The sequence below is a fragment of the Bufo gargarizans genome, chromosome 1 (assembly GCF_014858855.1).
Source record: "Bufo gargarizans isolate SCDJY-AF-19 chromosome 1, ASM1485885v1, whole genome shotgun sequence".
Classification (NCBI taxonomy): domain Eukaryota; kingdom Metazoa; phylum Chordata; class Amphibia; order Anura; family Bufonidae; genus Bufo; species Bufo gargarizans.
Genome location: NC_058080.1, coordinates 287,512,654 through 287,526,242, shown reverse-complemented (window position 1 = coordinate 287,526,242; position 13,589 = coordinate 287,512,654). Strand labels below are relative to the sequence as shown.

The following is a 13,589-nucleotide window of genomic DNA, read 5'->3' as shown; positions in this document are numbered from 1 at the left end:
GGTTTTCTGAGAGTTTTTTTTACTTAGTATCTTAACGGTAGGTGTCCAACACCCAGGACCCCATTATATTAGCTGTGGACCAGATGAAGAGGCTTTGATGCTCTGGTGAGCTCTGAGACTTCTTTCTAGGCCTATGATGTCACGTTCATCAGTGACATGGCCTAGGCACAACTCAGCCCCATTAAAGTGAATGGGGCTGAGCTGCGATACAGAGCATAGCGCTATACAATGTACGGCGCTGGGCTTGGTAAGCAGAGAAAGCCGCGGCACCACTGAGTGTCAGTGTCTTCTCAAACAGCTGAGCAGTGGGCGTCCAATCAGATACTGATGACCAATCAAGAGGATAGGTCATCAGTAAAAAAAACTCTCAGAAAAACCCTTTAAGAAATATTATTGTGTCCAGAGCCACAAGATACACTAAGTGGAAAGGCAGATCCCACATATTTGCCATGCATAAGCTCTGCCTTAAAATGCTCAGACTACCCCTGGTTACACTGAAAGAAAATTTAGACTAGCACATCCAAAGTCACAGGTGCACATCCTTAAAGCTAACATGCAGAGAGCAAACAAAATATGTATGGCAGCACACTGATATACATGCAAACAAAAGAACCTACTATACATGGTACATCTACCAACGTCAAGGTGATTTCTGCAGATGGGTACCTGACACTAACAGAACTGCTTCTCCTGGGAGCCCTTCATATGGATTCATGTGCATAAAAAAGATTTCCTGCCATACCCCTATATAAACTACTCCCAGAAAAAGGTCCACTCCCATTTCTGCCATGACCCACTGCTGAACTATCACCCTATAAATGGCTCTCTCAGGTTGACATCTCTGAGACAGTAGATCCCACAAAAGCTTTATGCTGGAAAAAAATAACTAAACAATACATCAATAAATCTACAGATTCTGCAGTCTTTGACGGAATAATCTTCAGATTAATGGATATAAGGCTTACACAAATACATACTGCACAGAGGAGCTTTACCAATAACAGCTCGCCTGTAATAAGAATAATTACCACAGTCAATGTGAATGATGTATGGGTTTCTTTGGCCAACCAATAACACAAAATGAGGCAATTTATAAAAGTTAACTACAATGTCAAGAATAAAGGCTAATTTAAAAGAATATGCTAAAACATAGCACTGCCTACTAACTAAAATTAAGAGGACCCCCTGGAGGTTCACCCATCTATTACCAATTCTGTCCTGTAAGGTATGCTTATCAACAAGGGGTTTTATAATACTCATTTCAGTAACAGATGCAGTACATTCAGTTACAGCATTTGGTGCTATTCATTTCAATTACATTGACTTCTTGCTAAGCTTTGATTTACTGCATTTAATGGCAAAGGAAAATCAATCAATACCATGAAAGACATACACAGCTTTTCAGGATATTCTATTTCCATTACTTGTCTACGGGCTAAACTTAAAGGGGTTATCCCACGAAAAATATTCCACAGTTTTGAAACCAGCACCTGGATCTAAATACTTTTGTAATTGCATGTAATTAAAAATGTATTATAGCTTCTGAGTTTGCTCTATCTGTATAGCGCCACCTGCTGTTTGCTCTTTATCTAATTTCTCTGCCCTGCTCACTGAGATGGAAGCACATGCTCAGTTCAATTCTTCAACTAATACTAGCTGCAGCAGACAGGGCGTGCCACCTGAGAAAGGACATGTTCCTAAGCAGCAAGCCTGAAATAAATCTAACAGAACAATTTGTGTGGAGATCTATGGAGCCATATGAGGTGCAGGGTTGGTTCCAGCATTGTTAGAAATATGTCATGTACTAGATTATGTACGATTTTCATTTTTTACATGAATCATAGGATAACCACTTTAATAACAGATAAAGTAAAAAAGTTTCTATACTGACAGAAAAATGGCAAGCCAGCTTTAAAGGGGTTCTCTGGGATTTTCAAATTGATGGCCTATCCTCGGGACTGCAAACACCCCCACCGATCAGCTGTTTGAGGAAGCTGCAGTGGTCACCGGACCTTTGGTGAGCGGCAGGGCCTCCTCGTAGCTTACCAAGCACACTACCATACATTGTATAGCGGCTCTGCTTGGTATTGGAGCTCAGCCACATTCACTTGAATGGAACCGAGTTGTGTCTAGACCATGTGCTCAATGAACATAATGTTACATGGCCTAGGAAGAGGCCTAACTGCTTAAGAAACACCATGGCGAATTTATTTAGCTGATCGGTATTGGTACTGGGAGTTGGACCCCTGCCAATTTGATATTGATGAGCTATCCTGAGGATAGCTTATCAATATCAAAATCCCAGAGAACTCCTTTAAACTGAACAAGTATTATGCCTTCTTAAAAGGTGCTTTCAAGGAATACACATCGTCGTAGTCTTTTAATTTGTGATTAGTGGGGATCTGACTCCCAGGTGACTCCCCAATCAGTAGAACAATGGGGGTGCACCTGCCAGAGCAATGTGATCTCTTCAATGCTTTTCAAAAACCCATCCATAAATGTGGCAGTGCCTAGTAGTGAAGCTTAGCTCCGTTCCCTCATATCAATGTGCATTCCTAGAAAAACCATTTGGCCTACAGCGACAACAAAGCATAGTAAAGCTCGTCTCCACAGTTTTCTATAATTTTTTATATATTTTTTATATATTGAAGGCATAAAAAGCAGACGCAAAAATGAATTTATAGTACTTAAAAATCCTAATAGTCACCAGCAGGTAGGAATATTATAACAGTTTACAATTTTGTGCTACAAATAGATTTTTCTCATAGCTTACATTTAAAAAAGACTTTTGTGACTTTCCCTCTTTCTTTTAATTGATCTGACCCCCATTCTGGAGATACAGCCCCCATTAGTTATGGGGCTCTATACACTAAATGACTGTGGTCTGCAACTACGTCGCTTCTCTGGAGGTTACCTTCTGCATCACTCCACTGTCCATTATGAATGGAATTTGATAATATTTGTCCAGTATTCTCTTGAATGGGGATTAAATACACCTCCAAACACAGACTGTTGACAAACTTGCCATTTTTTCAAAAAATATAAGACCCTTTTATGAAATCCTGGACAACTTCTTTAACAATGGACAGGTAGATTACTTAAGATAAAACTTAAGATTTTAAGAACTTAAGATGAAAGTACTTACTTCTTCTAATAGAACAGGCAGACCAAGCCTGATTGCATTCTCCAAAGTCCGAAGGAATCCAGCATCTGTCAGCTTAATGACTTTCAAGCCATTCTTGGTTTCTTTATTTCTTATCCATCGGTTGGCCTAACATAAACATTTGGTCATTATGGAGTAGTTACTGGTGACAATGGTCTTTTTGCTATACAAAATGTATGTTGCTCATTTCTTGCACTCTTCTAAATTCAAACTGGATACACACAAATTAGCTTTTTTACAATAGTAAGAAAGAATAAACATTACTATCACTGTTTTATTCAGATTCCTAGTGACATGGGTCTTAGATACAGCCATATAGTCTTACTGGAATAATTGGTCATAAAGTATGCCCAAGTATCTCCAGTTTTTCGCTGATGGGCCCGCTTTGGAGCGTCATCTCCCTCTATTAAGGAATAGGTTACAAACTTAGGGGGTCATTAAGACCGGCATTTTAGACACCAGTCTTATTAACCCCTGTAGGTGAATTCGCCAAAGTTTTAAAGAGGTGCCGGCCTCTATATAACTTTGTCGTATCCTTTGACAGTCTAAATGTAAACCAGATTCCTTGCTGGCTTAGATTTAGACCATTTTCTATAACTAAAACAGGTGTAAAAAATGATGAATGAGACGGGCCAGCTGGCCCATCCCCTTCCCCGCCTATGCCAAGACCACTTTTTTAGACCTGCCGTGAGTGGGGAATAGTTGCAGATTGCAGCGCAAATGACCTTTGCGCTGCAATCTGCACCAGAAACGTGCCTAATACACGTTACCCTCTTAGAACAAGCTTGTTATTTAGAGTTTCTAAAATCGCTAAAGATACTAATGCTGGTATTATTTTTATTAATTATATTTATGAGCTGTGTAAGGGCTCATTTTTTGCAGTGTGATCTGTAATTTTTATTGATACCATTTTAAAATGTGTATAACTTTTTCACCACTTTTCTTTTATAAAGGTGAAAAGATGAATCAGTATAATTAGGCTCCCGAGACTTCCAGGCCTGGCTACAACCCACAATGTAGGCAGGTTGCCCCTGCACAGTTAGACAGCCAAGGACACTGTGATCCAAGAAGTGCCAGAAGCCTAATTACACTGCAGAGCCAGCGCTGATCTGGTAGGGACATCATTATCAATTTGATAGTTGTAAGCCACATGAAGAGCGACACATTATTTAAAAAATAAATGGAAGGATCAACTCCAGTAATTGGTGGGGTGAGAGAAGATTGCAAGAAGTAGAGATTCTGATAAGATAAAACTATGCAACCACTTGGATTGATAGTAAGATCTTTTTTCACTAATATTGTGGTTGTGCTGCCTCTTTTTTATTTTTAGACGAGTTCTTGAGCCAAGTTCCCTGTGATGTTGCACCCCTTACTCTGGTGCAGCTATCTATATTTCTCAACAGTTAGGCCTCATGAACATGTAACCGTGGATCTTTAAAATATGGATACCGGCCACGTGATTCCTGCAATTTCATCGGTCCCTATCATAGAAAAGCCTATTCTTGTCCACAAAACGTACAAGAATAGGAAATATTCTATAATTTTCGGGACAGCATATGGATGACATTCATGTGCTGTTTTTTTTGTAGACCTATAAAAATGTATAGGTTTGTGTGTGATTGGCAAAAAATGCAGATCACACTCTGACCCAGAATAATATGGGCACGTCCATGAAGGCTTATATATAGAAAGATTTTATCTTGCAATTACCATTACCAATTACCAAGCTCAGTTCAATATTTTGTGCCATTGGTGTTCAATCCATTTGCTATTCTTGGAACGGAAGAGACAGGTAAACAATGCTCTGCTTAGATTTAAACTTTAGTTTTAATTCAAGAACTGAGAGGTTCTTTCAGAAATGGCTTTCTCACTTAAACTTGCAAAAAGATGCATTTTGAGTATCTGCTTTTGATGGTTGTTTTTCCTTTCTCTCTCTTTCCCTTTTTTACCACTCATTCGGGTGTTTATTGGTAGGGGTTGTTTTCATTGTCAATGTCATTTTGTTAAGAATTGTCAGCACTCTCCAAAGAAACAGCTTACTGTAGAAATTCACTTTATCATATTTATAGAAGACAGGGTCGCATCATTAAAATATATCCCAACTCTAAAAAGCCATCTGACAGTTATTAAAATAGTTCTAAAGCTGGTGATATATTTTAGATAGTGACAGCTGTTTCTTTATATACCCATAAACATGTGTGTTCACTTTGGCAGAATAAGCATATTTATTGCAATAGTTCTTGTGGATATGCAGAGTAACTCACCTCCAGAAGGATGAAGACAGTGCCACTTATAGGTTACTACCCTGTAAGCCAATGGCTGGCCATTAAAGAACCTTGATGCACTACAAGGGAAGATGTTCCACTCTGACACTTAGTTCTTATCTCCCATGAAAACAAAAAGTTTACATATAGTACCTGATCTTGTGGGTCGATCATTAAGGGCCAGCGTCTTCCGCGAGTCACAAGGATACCATTTTCAGTTGAGACATGATCTCGAGGTAAGCCATCTGTATTCCACTGGCGAATTTCATAGGCATCACCCAAGATGTTTATAAGGCTGAAATTTGGACTTATAGGAATTTCAAGTTCTTGGCACTTTTTAATCCAACAGTCTATAAGCTTGATGAAAGAATAAAAAAAATAAGATGTATGTATGTGCTGCATATGACATTATACACTTGAACAATCGTGCTATTGTTATGTACAATAGTGCTGACTCAGATAATACTACACTGTACATCAGATAATACTATGTTATTTTGACACAGATCCCACTAGATTCAAGTTAAGGAGATGGCCCAAGTTCATTATTAATTTCGCCCCTTGCTTCCTAATACTTCAGGGTTTATGTCACTAATACCTGTATAAATGTATTCCGCCACCCCAGATATAGCTGTTAAATATCGCTTTCCTCAAATACCACTGTGACGGTCTGTCCAACTCTCACCGTCACGGGTTCCTCTTTTCTTCAGCCGGACCGCAATTAAGCCATACAGGCAGACTAGTATACCCCTCCCTACACACACACAAGCCGAGGCTTGATGCTGGGTAAACCAGGTCTATCTTTATTGGCACACACTCATTTAATTATATAGTGTACAGAACACCTCCCCCACAGCCTGGAATTAACTTAGACACCTCTTTTTAACACCTACTCTGTCCTATCGGTATAGTGCTCTCTCTAGCCTTGCTCCAAATGTGAACAAGCAGCATTGCACAGAAGCTGCAACTGTTAGGCCCCTTGCAGACGAGCGTGTCCGGATTATGTCCGGATTCCTTGTGGATGTGTTCAGTGAAAACTACACGATTTCGCAAACAAAGGCATTCAGTTTTGTTTGCGATCGCGTTCAGTTGTTCAGCTTTTATCGTGCGGGTGCAATGCAATGTACTGCGTTTTGCACAGGTGTGATAAAAAACTGAAAACATCTCTTAGCAACCATCCATGGAAATCGCATTGCATCCGCGCTTGCTTGCAGATGCAATGCGATTTTCATGCAGCCTCATTCACTTTCATGGGGCCATGAAAATCGCAGAATATAGAACATGCTGCAATTTTCATGTAACGCAAAAGTGATGCGTGAAAACCACCGCTCATGTACACAGACCCATTTAAATGAATGGGTCCGGATTCCATGTGGGCGCAATGCGTTTGCATCACGCATTGCACCCGCGCGGAATTCTCGCTTGTGTCGAAGGGGCTCTTGGTATGTGCAGAGTGTATGAAGGGGAGAGGTTGCAGTAATTAAGTGGGATTGTGCGGTGTACTTAGAGAGATATCAAGAACGGATCGAGGATCATTTTGAGAACAATAATTCTAAAGCTACGTGGAAGGGTATCAGGATAGTAACTAGTCATATAGGTAGAAGTGTATGGATGAGCGCATACCTCACACTTCCGGATACTCTGAATAGCTTTTTTGCCCATTTTGACTGTAATGTTGGCAAGGAGAAACCAGATGCATTCGCCAAGATATTATTTATTGATTTGAGTTCTGCTTTTAATAGCAACCAACCAACATGATAGTAAAGTTTGCAAACGACAATACTGTAATAGGCAGAATTTCAAAGAATGATGATACTGTAGGTACTATAGATGAGCGACTCGAAGTTGACGAAGTGGAATTCAATTCGCTCCGAATTTCCTGACGCTTCGTGGTAACAAATAGCATTTTTTCCTATAATGGCTGCTGCACATGTTAGGACATGTAGCAAAGAACTCTGGGAACAAGGGATCACCCACAATACCATGCATGCAGCCAATCAGCAGTCAGTGTGATGTCACAGCCCTATAAATAGCCTCAGCCATTTTCCAGTGTGCTTAGTGCAGGGAGAGACGTCAGCAGGCACTAGGGACAGTGCTAGGAAAGACTTGAACACTTATTTTGCGGAATAGAAGTTCAGCGAAAGATGTAGGGAAAGGATAGGGAGAAATTATTCCACAGTATGGAAGCAGAACACAGTGCAATCCTATTACACCTTTCTGCACTGACTGGGGATCCAAATTGCCATTATACAGCTCTGTAATTCCAGCAAACCGTTCTTGTTATTGGGGCGCAAGTGCTGTGTGATACAGCCATTAACAGGGTTTATTACTAGGAAATATTTGTATGTCTTATTAGCCCTTGTGCGGTGCAGTTATATGTTCTAAGGCCTTTTTTGGCATGTATAAGTGGAAAAAAAAGTATTAATTGCCATTCAGCGGTGCAGTTATATGTTCTAAAGCCTTTTTGGCATGTATTAGTGGAGGAAAAAGAGGGCTTATTAGCCGTTCTGTGGGGAAGTGAGAAAATTACAGCCCCTTTTGGCGTGTATTAGTGGCAAAAAAAAGTATTATTTGCCGTTGTGTGGTGAAGTGACAAAATGACAGCCTTTTTTGGGGTGTATTAATTTCCTTTTTATTTACTTATTTGATCTAACAGTATGTCAGCCATAGAAGTGACAGGCCCTGCACAGGGGAGGGGCAGAGTCCTAAATGTTTCTGGCGCAGGGATGACACCAAGGGGGGGGGGATATGTGGATGACACCGAGGGGGGATCTGTGAATGACACCGAGGGGGGGATATCTGTGGATGACACCGAGGGGGGGGATATCTGTGGATGACACCGAGGGGGGGGAATCTGTGGATGACACTGAGGGGGGGGAATCTGTGGATGACACTGAGGGGGGGGAATCTGTGGATGACACTGAGGGGGGGGAATCTGTGGATGACACTGAGGGGGGGGGAATCTGTGGATGACACTGAGGGGGGGAATCTGTGGATGACACTGAGGGGGGGTGTGTATCTGTGGATGACACTGAGGGGGGGTGTATCTGTGGATGACACTGAGGGGGGGGTGTATCTGTGGGTGACACTGAGGGGGGGGTGTATCTGTGGATGACACTGAGGGGGGTGTATCTGTGGATGACACTGAGGGGGGGGTGTATCTGTGGATGACACTGAGGGGGGGGTGTATCTGTGGATGACACTGAGGGGGGGTGTATCTGTGGATGACACTGAGGGGGGGGTGTATCTGTGGATGACACTGAGGGGGGGGGATCTTTGGATGACACTGAGGGGGGGGATCTGTGGATGACACTGAGGGGGGGGATCTGTGGATGACACTGAGGGGGGGATCTGTGGATTACACTGAAGGGGGGGGATCTGTGGATGACACTGAGGGGGGATCTGTGGATGACACTGAGGGGGATCTAGGTAGAGGTGTGGGGATGTTGGGATGGGAGCTCTGGAAGGGGTGGGAGGTCCTATAGGTATGTGGGGGTGGGAGATCCTGGAGGGGGGGGCCCATAAATCTTTTTTGCTATGGGGCCCAGTCATTTCTAGCTACGCCCCGGATTGGTAAGATTGGGCGGGCACTGGAGCGATAGAGCGCCCTGCTGTAGGAGAAGCCGGCGGGATATGAAAGGAGGAGGGGCCAGCTCCTGGTAGTGTCGGGCACACAGCGTAAGCATGGCGGTGGAGGATCTGACTGAAGCCTAAAGACCAGACATCAAGGTAGACCTGCAGAAGAAGGTGACAGCGCAGTATGTGATGTATGCATGTGTGGAATGTATGTAGTGCAGTGTGTGATCATCACATACTGCACTACATACATTACACACATGTATACATCACATGCCCCCTCACAGTAATAATGCCAAGATATGTCCCCTCTTCACAGTAGTTATACCCTGATATGTGCCCCCTCACAGTAGTTATGCCCAGAGGTGCCCCCTCACAGTAATAATGCCAAGATATGTGCCCTCTTCACAGATCTAATGCTCGCACATGCCCCCTCACAGTAGTTATGCCCACATATGTGCCCTCTTCACAGTAGTTATGCCCTGATATGTGCCCTCCTCATAGTAGTTATGCCCTGATATGTGCCCCCTCACAGTAGTTATGCCCTGATATGTGCCCCCTCACAGTAGTTATGCCCTGATATGTGCCCCCTCACAGTAGTTATGCCCTGATATGTGCCCCCTCACAGTAGTTATGACAGATATGTGCCCTCTTCACAGTAGTAATGCTCACACGTGCCCCCTCACAGCGTTTGCATTTCTTTCTGGCAAAGCTACCTGGTTCCGGCCCGCAAAATTTATACCAATTCTAGTGCAGCCCTCAGACGAAAAATGGTTGGACACCACTGTATCAGATCATCCATGCTGCCTCACCCAAACCTTGACAAAAGAGACAGGTTTCTTCTGGCTACCTGCCTACTATTCTGAAGCTGCCAACCGCCTGATGCCAAGTGCTCCTTCTTACACCCACCATCGTCAGCGGGTACTGGTATTGCCACCCATCTCCCTACTTTGTCACTGAGTCACTATGTGGTCTCCTGATGCTTCTGCCACCTTACCACCCAGGTCTCCTCATGCTGCTGCTGCCACCTCCATACTCTGTCATTGTGCCACTCTGTGGTCTCATCATGCTGCTGCCACCTCTATACTATGTCACCTTGCCACTCTGTGGTCTCCTCATGCTGCTACCAACTCACAACTCTGTCTCTGGGCCACTCTGTGGTCTCTTCCTGCTCCTGCTGCCACCTCCACACTATGTCACCTTGCCACTCTGTAGTCTCCTCATGCTGCTGCCACCTCGACACTATGTCACCTTGTCAGTCTGTGGCCTTCTCATGCTGCTGCTGCCACCTCCACACTGTCATTGTGTCACTCTGTGGTCTCCTCATGCTGTTGTCGAATCACTACTCTGTCTCTAGGCCACTCCGTGGTCTTCTCATGCTGCTGCAACATCACTGGTCTGTGGTCTCCTCATGTTGCTTCCACCTCACCACTGTCACTGTGCCAATCTGTAGACTTCTCATGCTGTTCCCACCCTCCCCACTCCATGACTGGGCCACTATTTTGCCTTTTTGGCCTGGTTGACGTAATCATTTATCTGATCTGTCAGAAGGAAGGAAAAATGAGACGCACAACGGATCCTGTCTTTGTAGCAGCTGTAAGGCCTGTATGGTCCCATCAGAATTGGCTTATGATTTGGTAGCCAAAAGCAGGAGTAGGTACAAAACACAGAAGACATGTCATCTCTGTTTTGGATCTACTCCTGTTTTTTTGGGGGGCTTTACCAATACTGATGAATTACTGACCAAATGCTGACCGACTGAATAAGGATGATCAACAGACAGAATCCATTTTTGGGGGGTTATTGTTCTGACTGATCAGAGGAAGTGCAAAATAACCAGTGATGTCAACACAAACTTACTGCTGAAACCCTCTCCACTCTGTCAAGGGGTGCTCTACTTGTGTAAGCGTTTCATAGAACAGGTTCTGTAGACATCTGTGTGAAATCAGCTGATGACATTGTAAAAGGAGTGCGCTCTTTCACGCTACAGTAGAATCTTGGGCCTCTGTATAGTTCCTTATACCTGGTGCTAATATTGACCTGTAAGGCTGAGTTGACACTTGAGTTATTTGGTCAGTTTTGGCCCCGTAACTGCCCAAATAAGTGAAGTATGCAGTGATTCTAAGAACACCTGTCATGTGTGTGTCATACTGACTCAAAGTATTGTTTCACTACCACAGCAGACTCCCTATGCATGTTACTGCAAGGCACATTGTTCTACACCACTGTACAGGTCCTTCTAAAAAAATTAGCATATTGTGATAAAGTTCATTATTTTCTGTAATGTACTGATAAACATTAGACTTTCATATATTTTAGATTCATTACACACAACTGAAGTAGTTCAAGCCTTTTATTGTTTTAATATTGATGATTTTGGCATACAGCTCATGAAAACCCAAAATTCCTATCTCTAAAAATTAGCATATTTCATCCGACCAATAAAAGAAAGGTGTTTTTAATACAAAAAAAGTCAACCTTCAAATAATTTCAGTTATGCACTCCATACTTGGTCGGGAATTCTTTTGCAGAAATGACTGCTTCAATGCGGCGTGGCATGGAGGCAATCAGCCTGTGGCACTGCTGAGGTGTTATGGAGGCCCAGGATGCTTCGATAGCGGCCTTAAGCTCATCCAGAGTGTTGGGTCTTGCGTCTCTCAACTTTCTCTTCCCAATATCCCACAGATTCTCTATGGGGTTCAGGTCAGGAGAGTTGGCAGGCCAATTGAGCACAGTAATACCATGGTCAGTAAACCATTTACCAGTGGTTTTGGCACTGTGAGAAGGTGCCAGGTCGTGCTGAAAAATGAAATCTTCATCTCCATAAAGCTTTTCAGCAGATGGAAGCATGAAGTGCTCCAAAATCTCCTGATAGCTAGCTGCATTGACCCTGCCCTTGATAAAACACAGTGGACCAACACCAGCAGCTGACATGGCACCCCAGACCATCACTGACTGTGGGTACTTGACACTGCACTTCAGACATTTTGGCATTTCCCTCTCCCCAGTCTTCCTCCAGACTCTGGCACCTTGATTTCCGAATGACATGCAAAATTTGCTTTCATCCGAAAAAATGTACTTTGGACCACTGAGCAACAGTCCAGTGCTGCTTCTCTGTAGCCCAGGTCAGGCGCTTCTGCTGCTGTTTCTGGTTCAAAAGTGGCTTGACCTGGGGAATGCGGCACCTGTAGCCCATTTCCTGCACGCGCCTGTACAGGGTGGCTCTGGATGTTTCTACTCCAGAGTCAGTCCACTGCTTCCGCAGGTCCCCCAAGGTCCTTCTCCACAATCTTCCTCAGGGTCCGGTCACCTCTTCTCGTTGTGCAGCGTTTTCTGCCACACTTTTTCCTTCCCACAGACTTCCCACTGAGGTGCCTTGATACAGCACTCTGGGAACAGCCTATTCGTTCAGAAATTTCTTTCTGTGTCTTACCCTCTTGCTTGAGGGTGTCAATGATGGCCTTCTGGACAGCAGTTAGGTCACCAGTCTTACCCATGATTGCGGTTTTGAGTAATGAACCAGGCTGGGAGTTTTTAAAAGCCTCAGGAATCTTTTGCAGGTGTTTAGAGTTAATTAGTTGATTCAGATGATTAGGTTAATAGCTCGTTTAGAGAACCTTTTCATGATATGCTAATTTTTTTAGATAGGAATTTGGGGTTTTCATGAGCTGTATGCCAAAATCATCAATATTAAAACAATAAAAGGCTTGAACTACTTCAGTTGTGTGTAATAAATCTAAAATATATGAAAGTCTAATGTTTATCAGTACATTACAGAAAATAATGAACTTTATCACAATATGCTAATTTTTTTAGAAGGACCTGTACAGGCTCTCTGCACCCAGAAATAAATTTGGATCAAATTAAATCTTTTCGGAAAATTCGGAGGAACCAGCCGAATGGAATTTTTGAGAGATTCGCTCATCTCTGGTAGGTACGACAGGGAAGAGGTTCAGAGATTAGTTGAGTGGTGTGGAGACAGTAATCTGGTCCTCAATGTGGCTAAGACTAAGAATGTTATAGTTGATTTTAGGAAGGGAAGGAAGATGGCAGAAGAAAGAGCTTTACATTATAAGAGACCTAACATGGACTGTGAGCATGTCCTATTTGGTTAGGAAGGCCCAACAAAGACTGTTCTTCTTGAGGAAGTTAAAAAAAAAAGCAAAACATTCTACTTCATTCTCTCCTATTGTATCACATTGTGGTATGGAAGTGCCACTGTGGAAAATAGTTGCGATATGGCAAGAGCATTTAAGACCACGCAGAGAATAGTAAGGGCAGAATTACAAAGTCTAGATTTGTGTACACTAGTCATCTTTATAGTGGAACGAGCAGTATGATTATAGCTTCAACATACCCAGGACAGGATTTTTTAAAATTTGTTACCATCAGGGAAAAGGTATGGGGTTCTGAAAGCGAGGACAAATAGATTGAGGAATAGTTTCTTCCCAAGAGCAGTGTTATATGTTAACACTGTGGGCTTATCTATATTAAAGTAAGATGTGCAAGATTGGCCCACTGAAATTTTTGCAACTATTTATTTGCACAAGTTTTTACTATTATGGTGAAGTTATTATAAGGATGAT

At 42.8% G+C, this 13,589-nt stretch overlaps 1 protein-coding gene across 1 annotated transcript in view; it reads right to left on the bottom strand.

The window, feature by feature from the left end:
- Positions 1-13,589, bottom strand: part of DNAH6 (dynein axonemal heavy chain 6) — a 363,279-nt gene that overhangs the window by 155,122 nt on the left and 194,568 nt on the right. Inside the window, exons 55-56 of the mRNA XM_044304479.1 lie at positions 5,581-5,784; positions 3,146-3,271 (exon numbers count right to left, since the gene is read on the bottom strand). Of these exons, the coding sequence (XP_044160414.1) occupies positions 3,146-3,271; positions 5,581-5,784 (330 nt within the window). The remainder of the gene's footprint in view (positions 1-3,145; positions 3,272-5,580; positions 5,785-13,589) is intronic.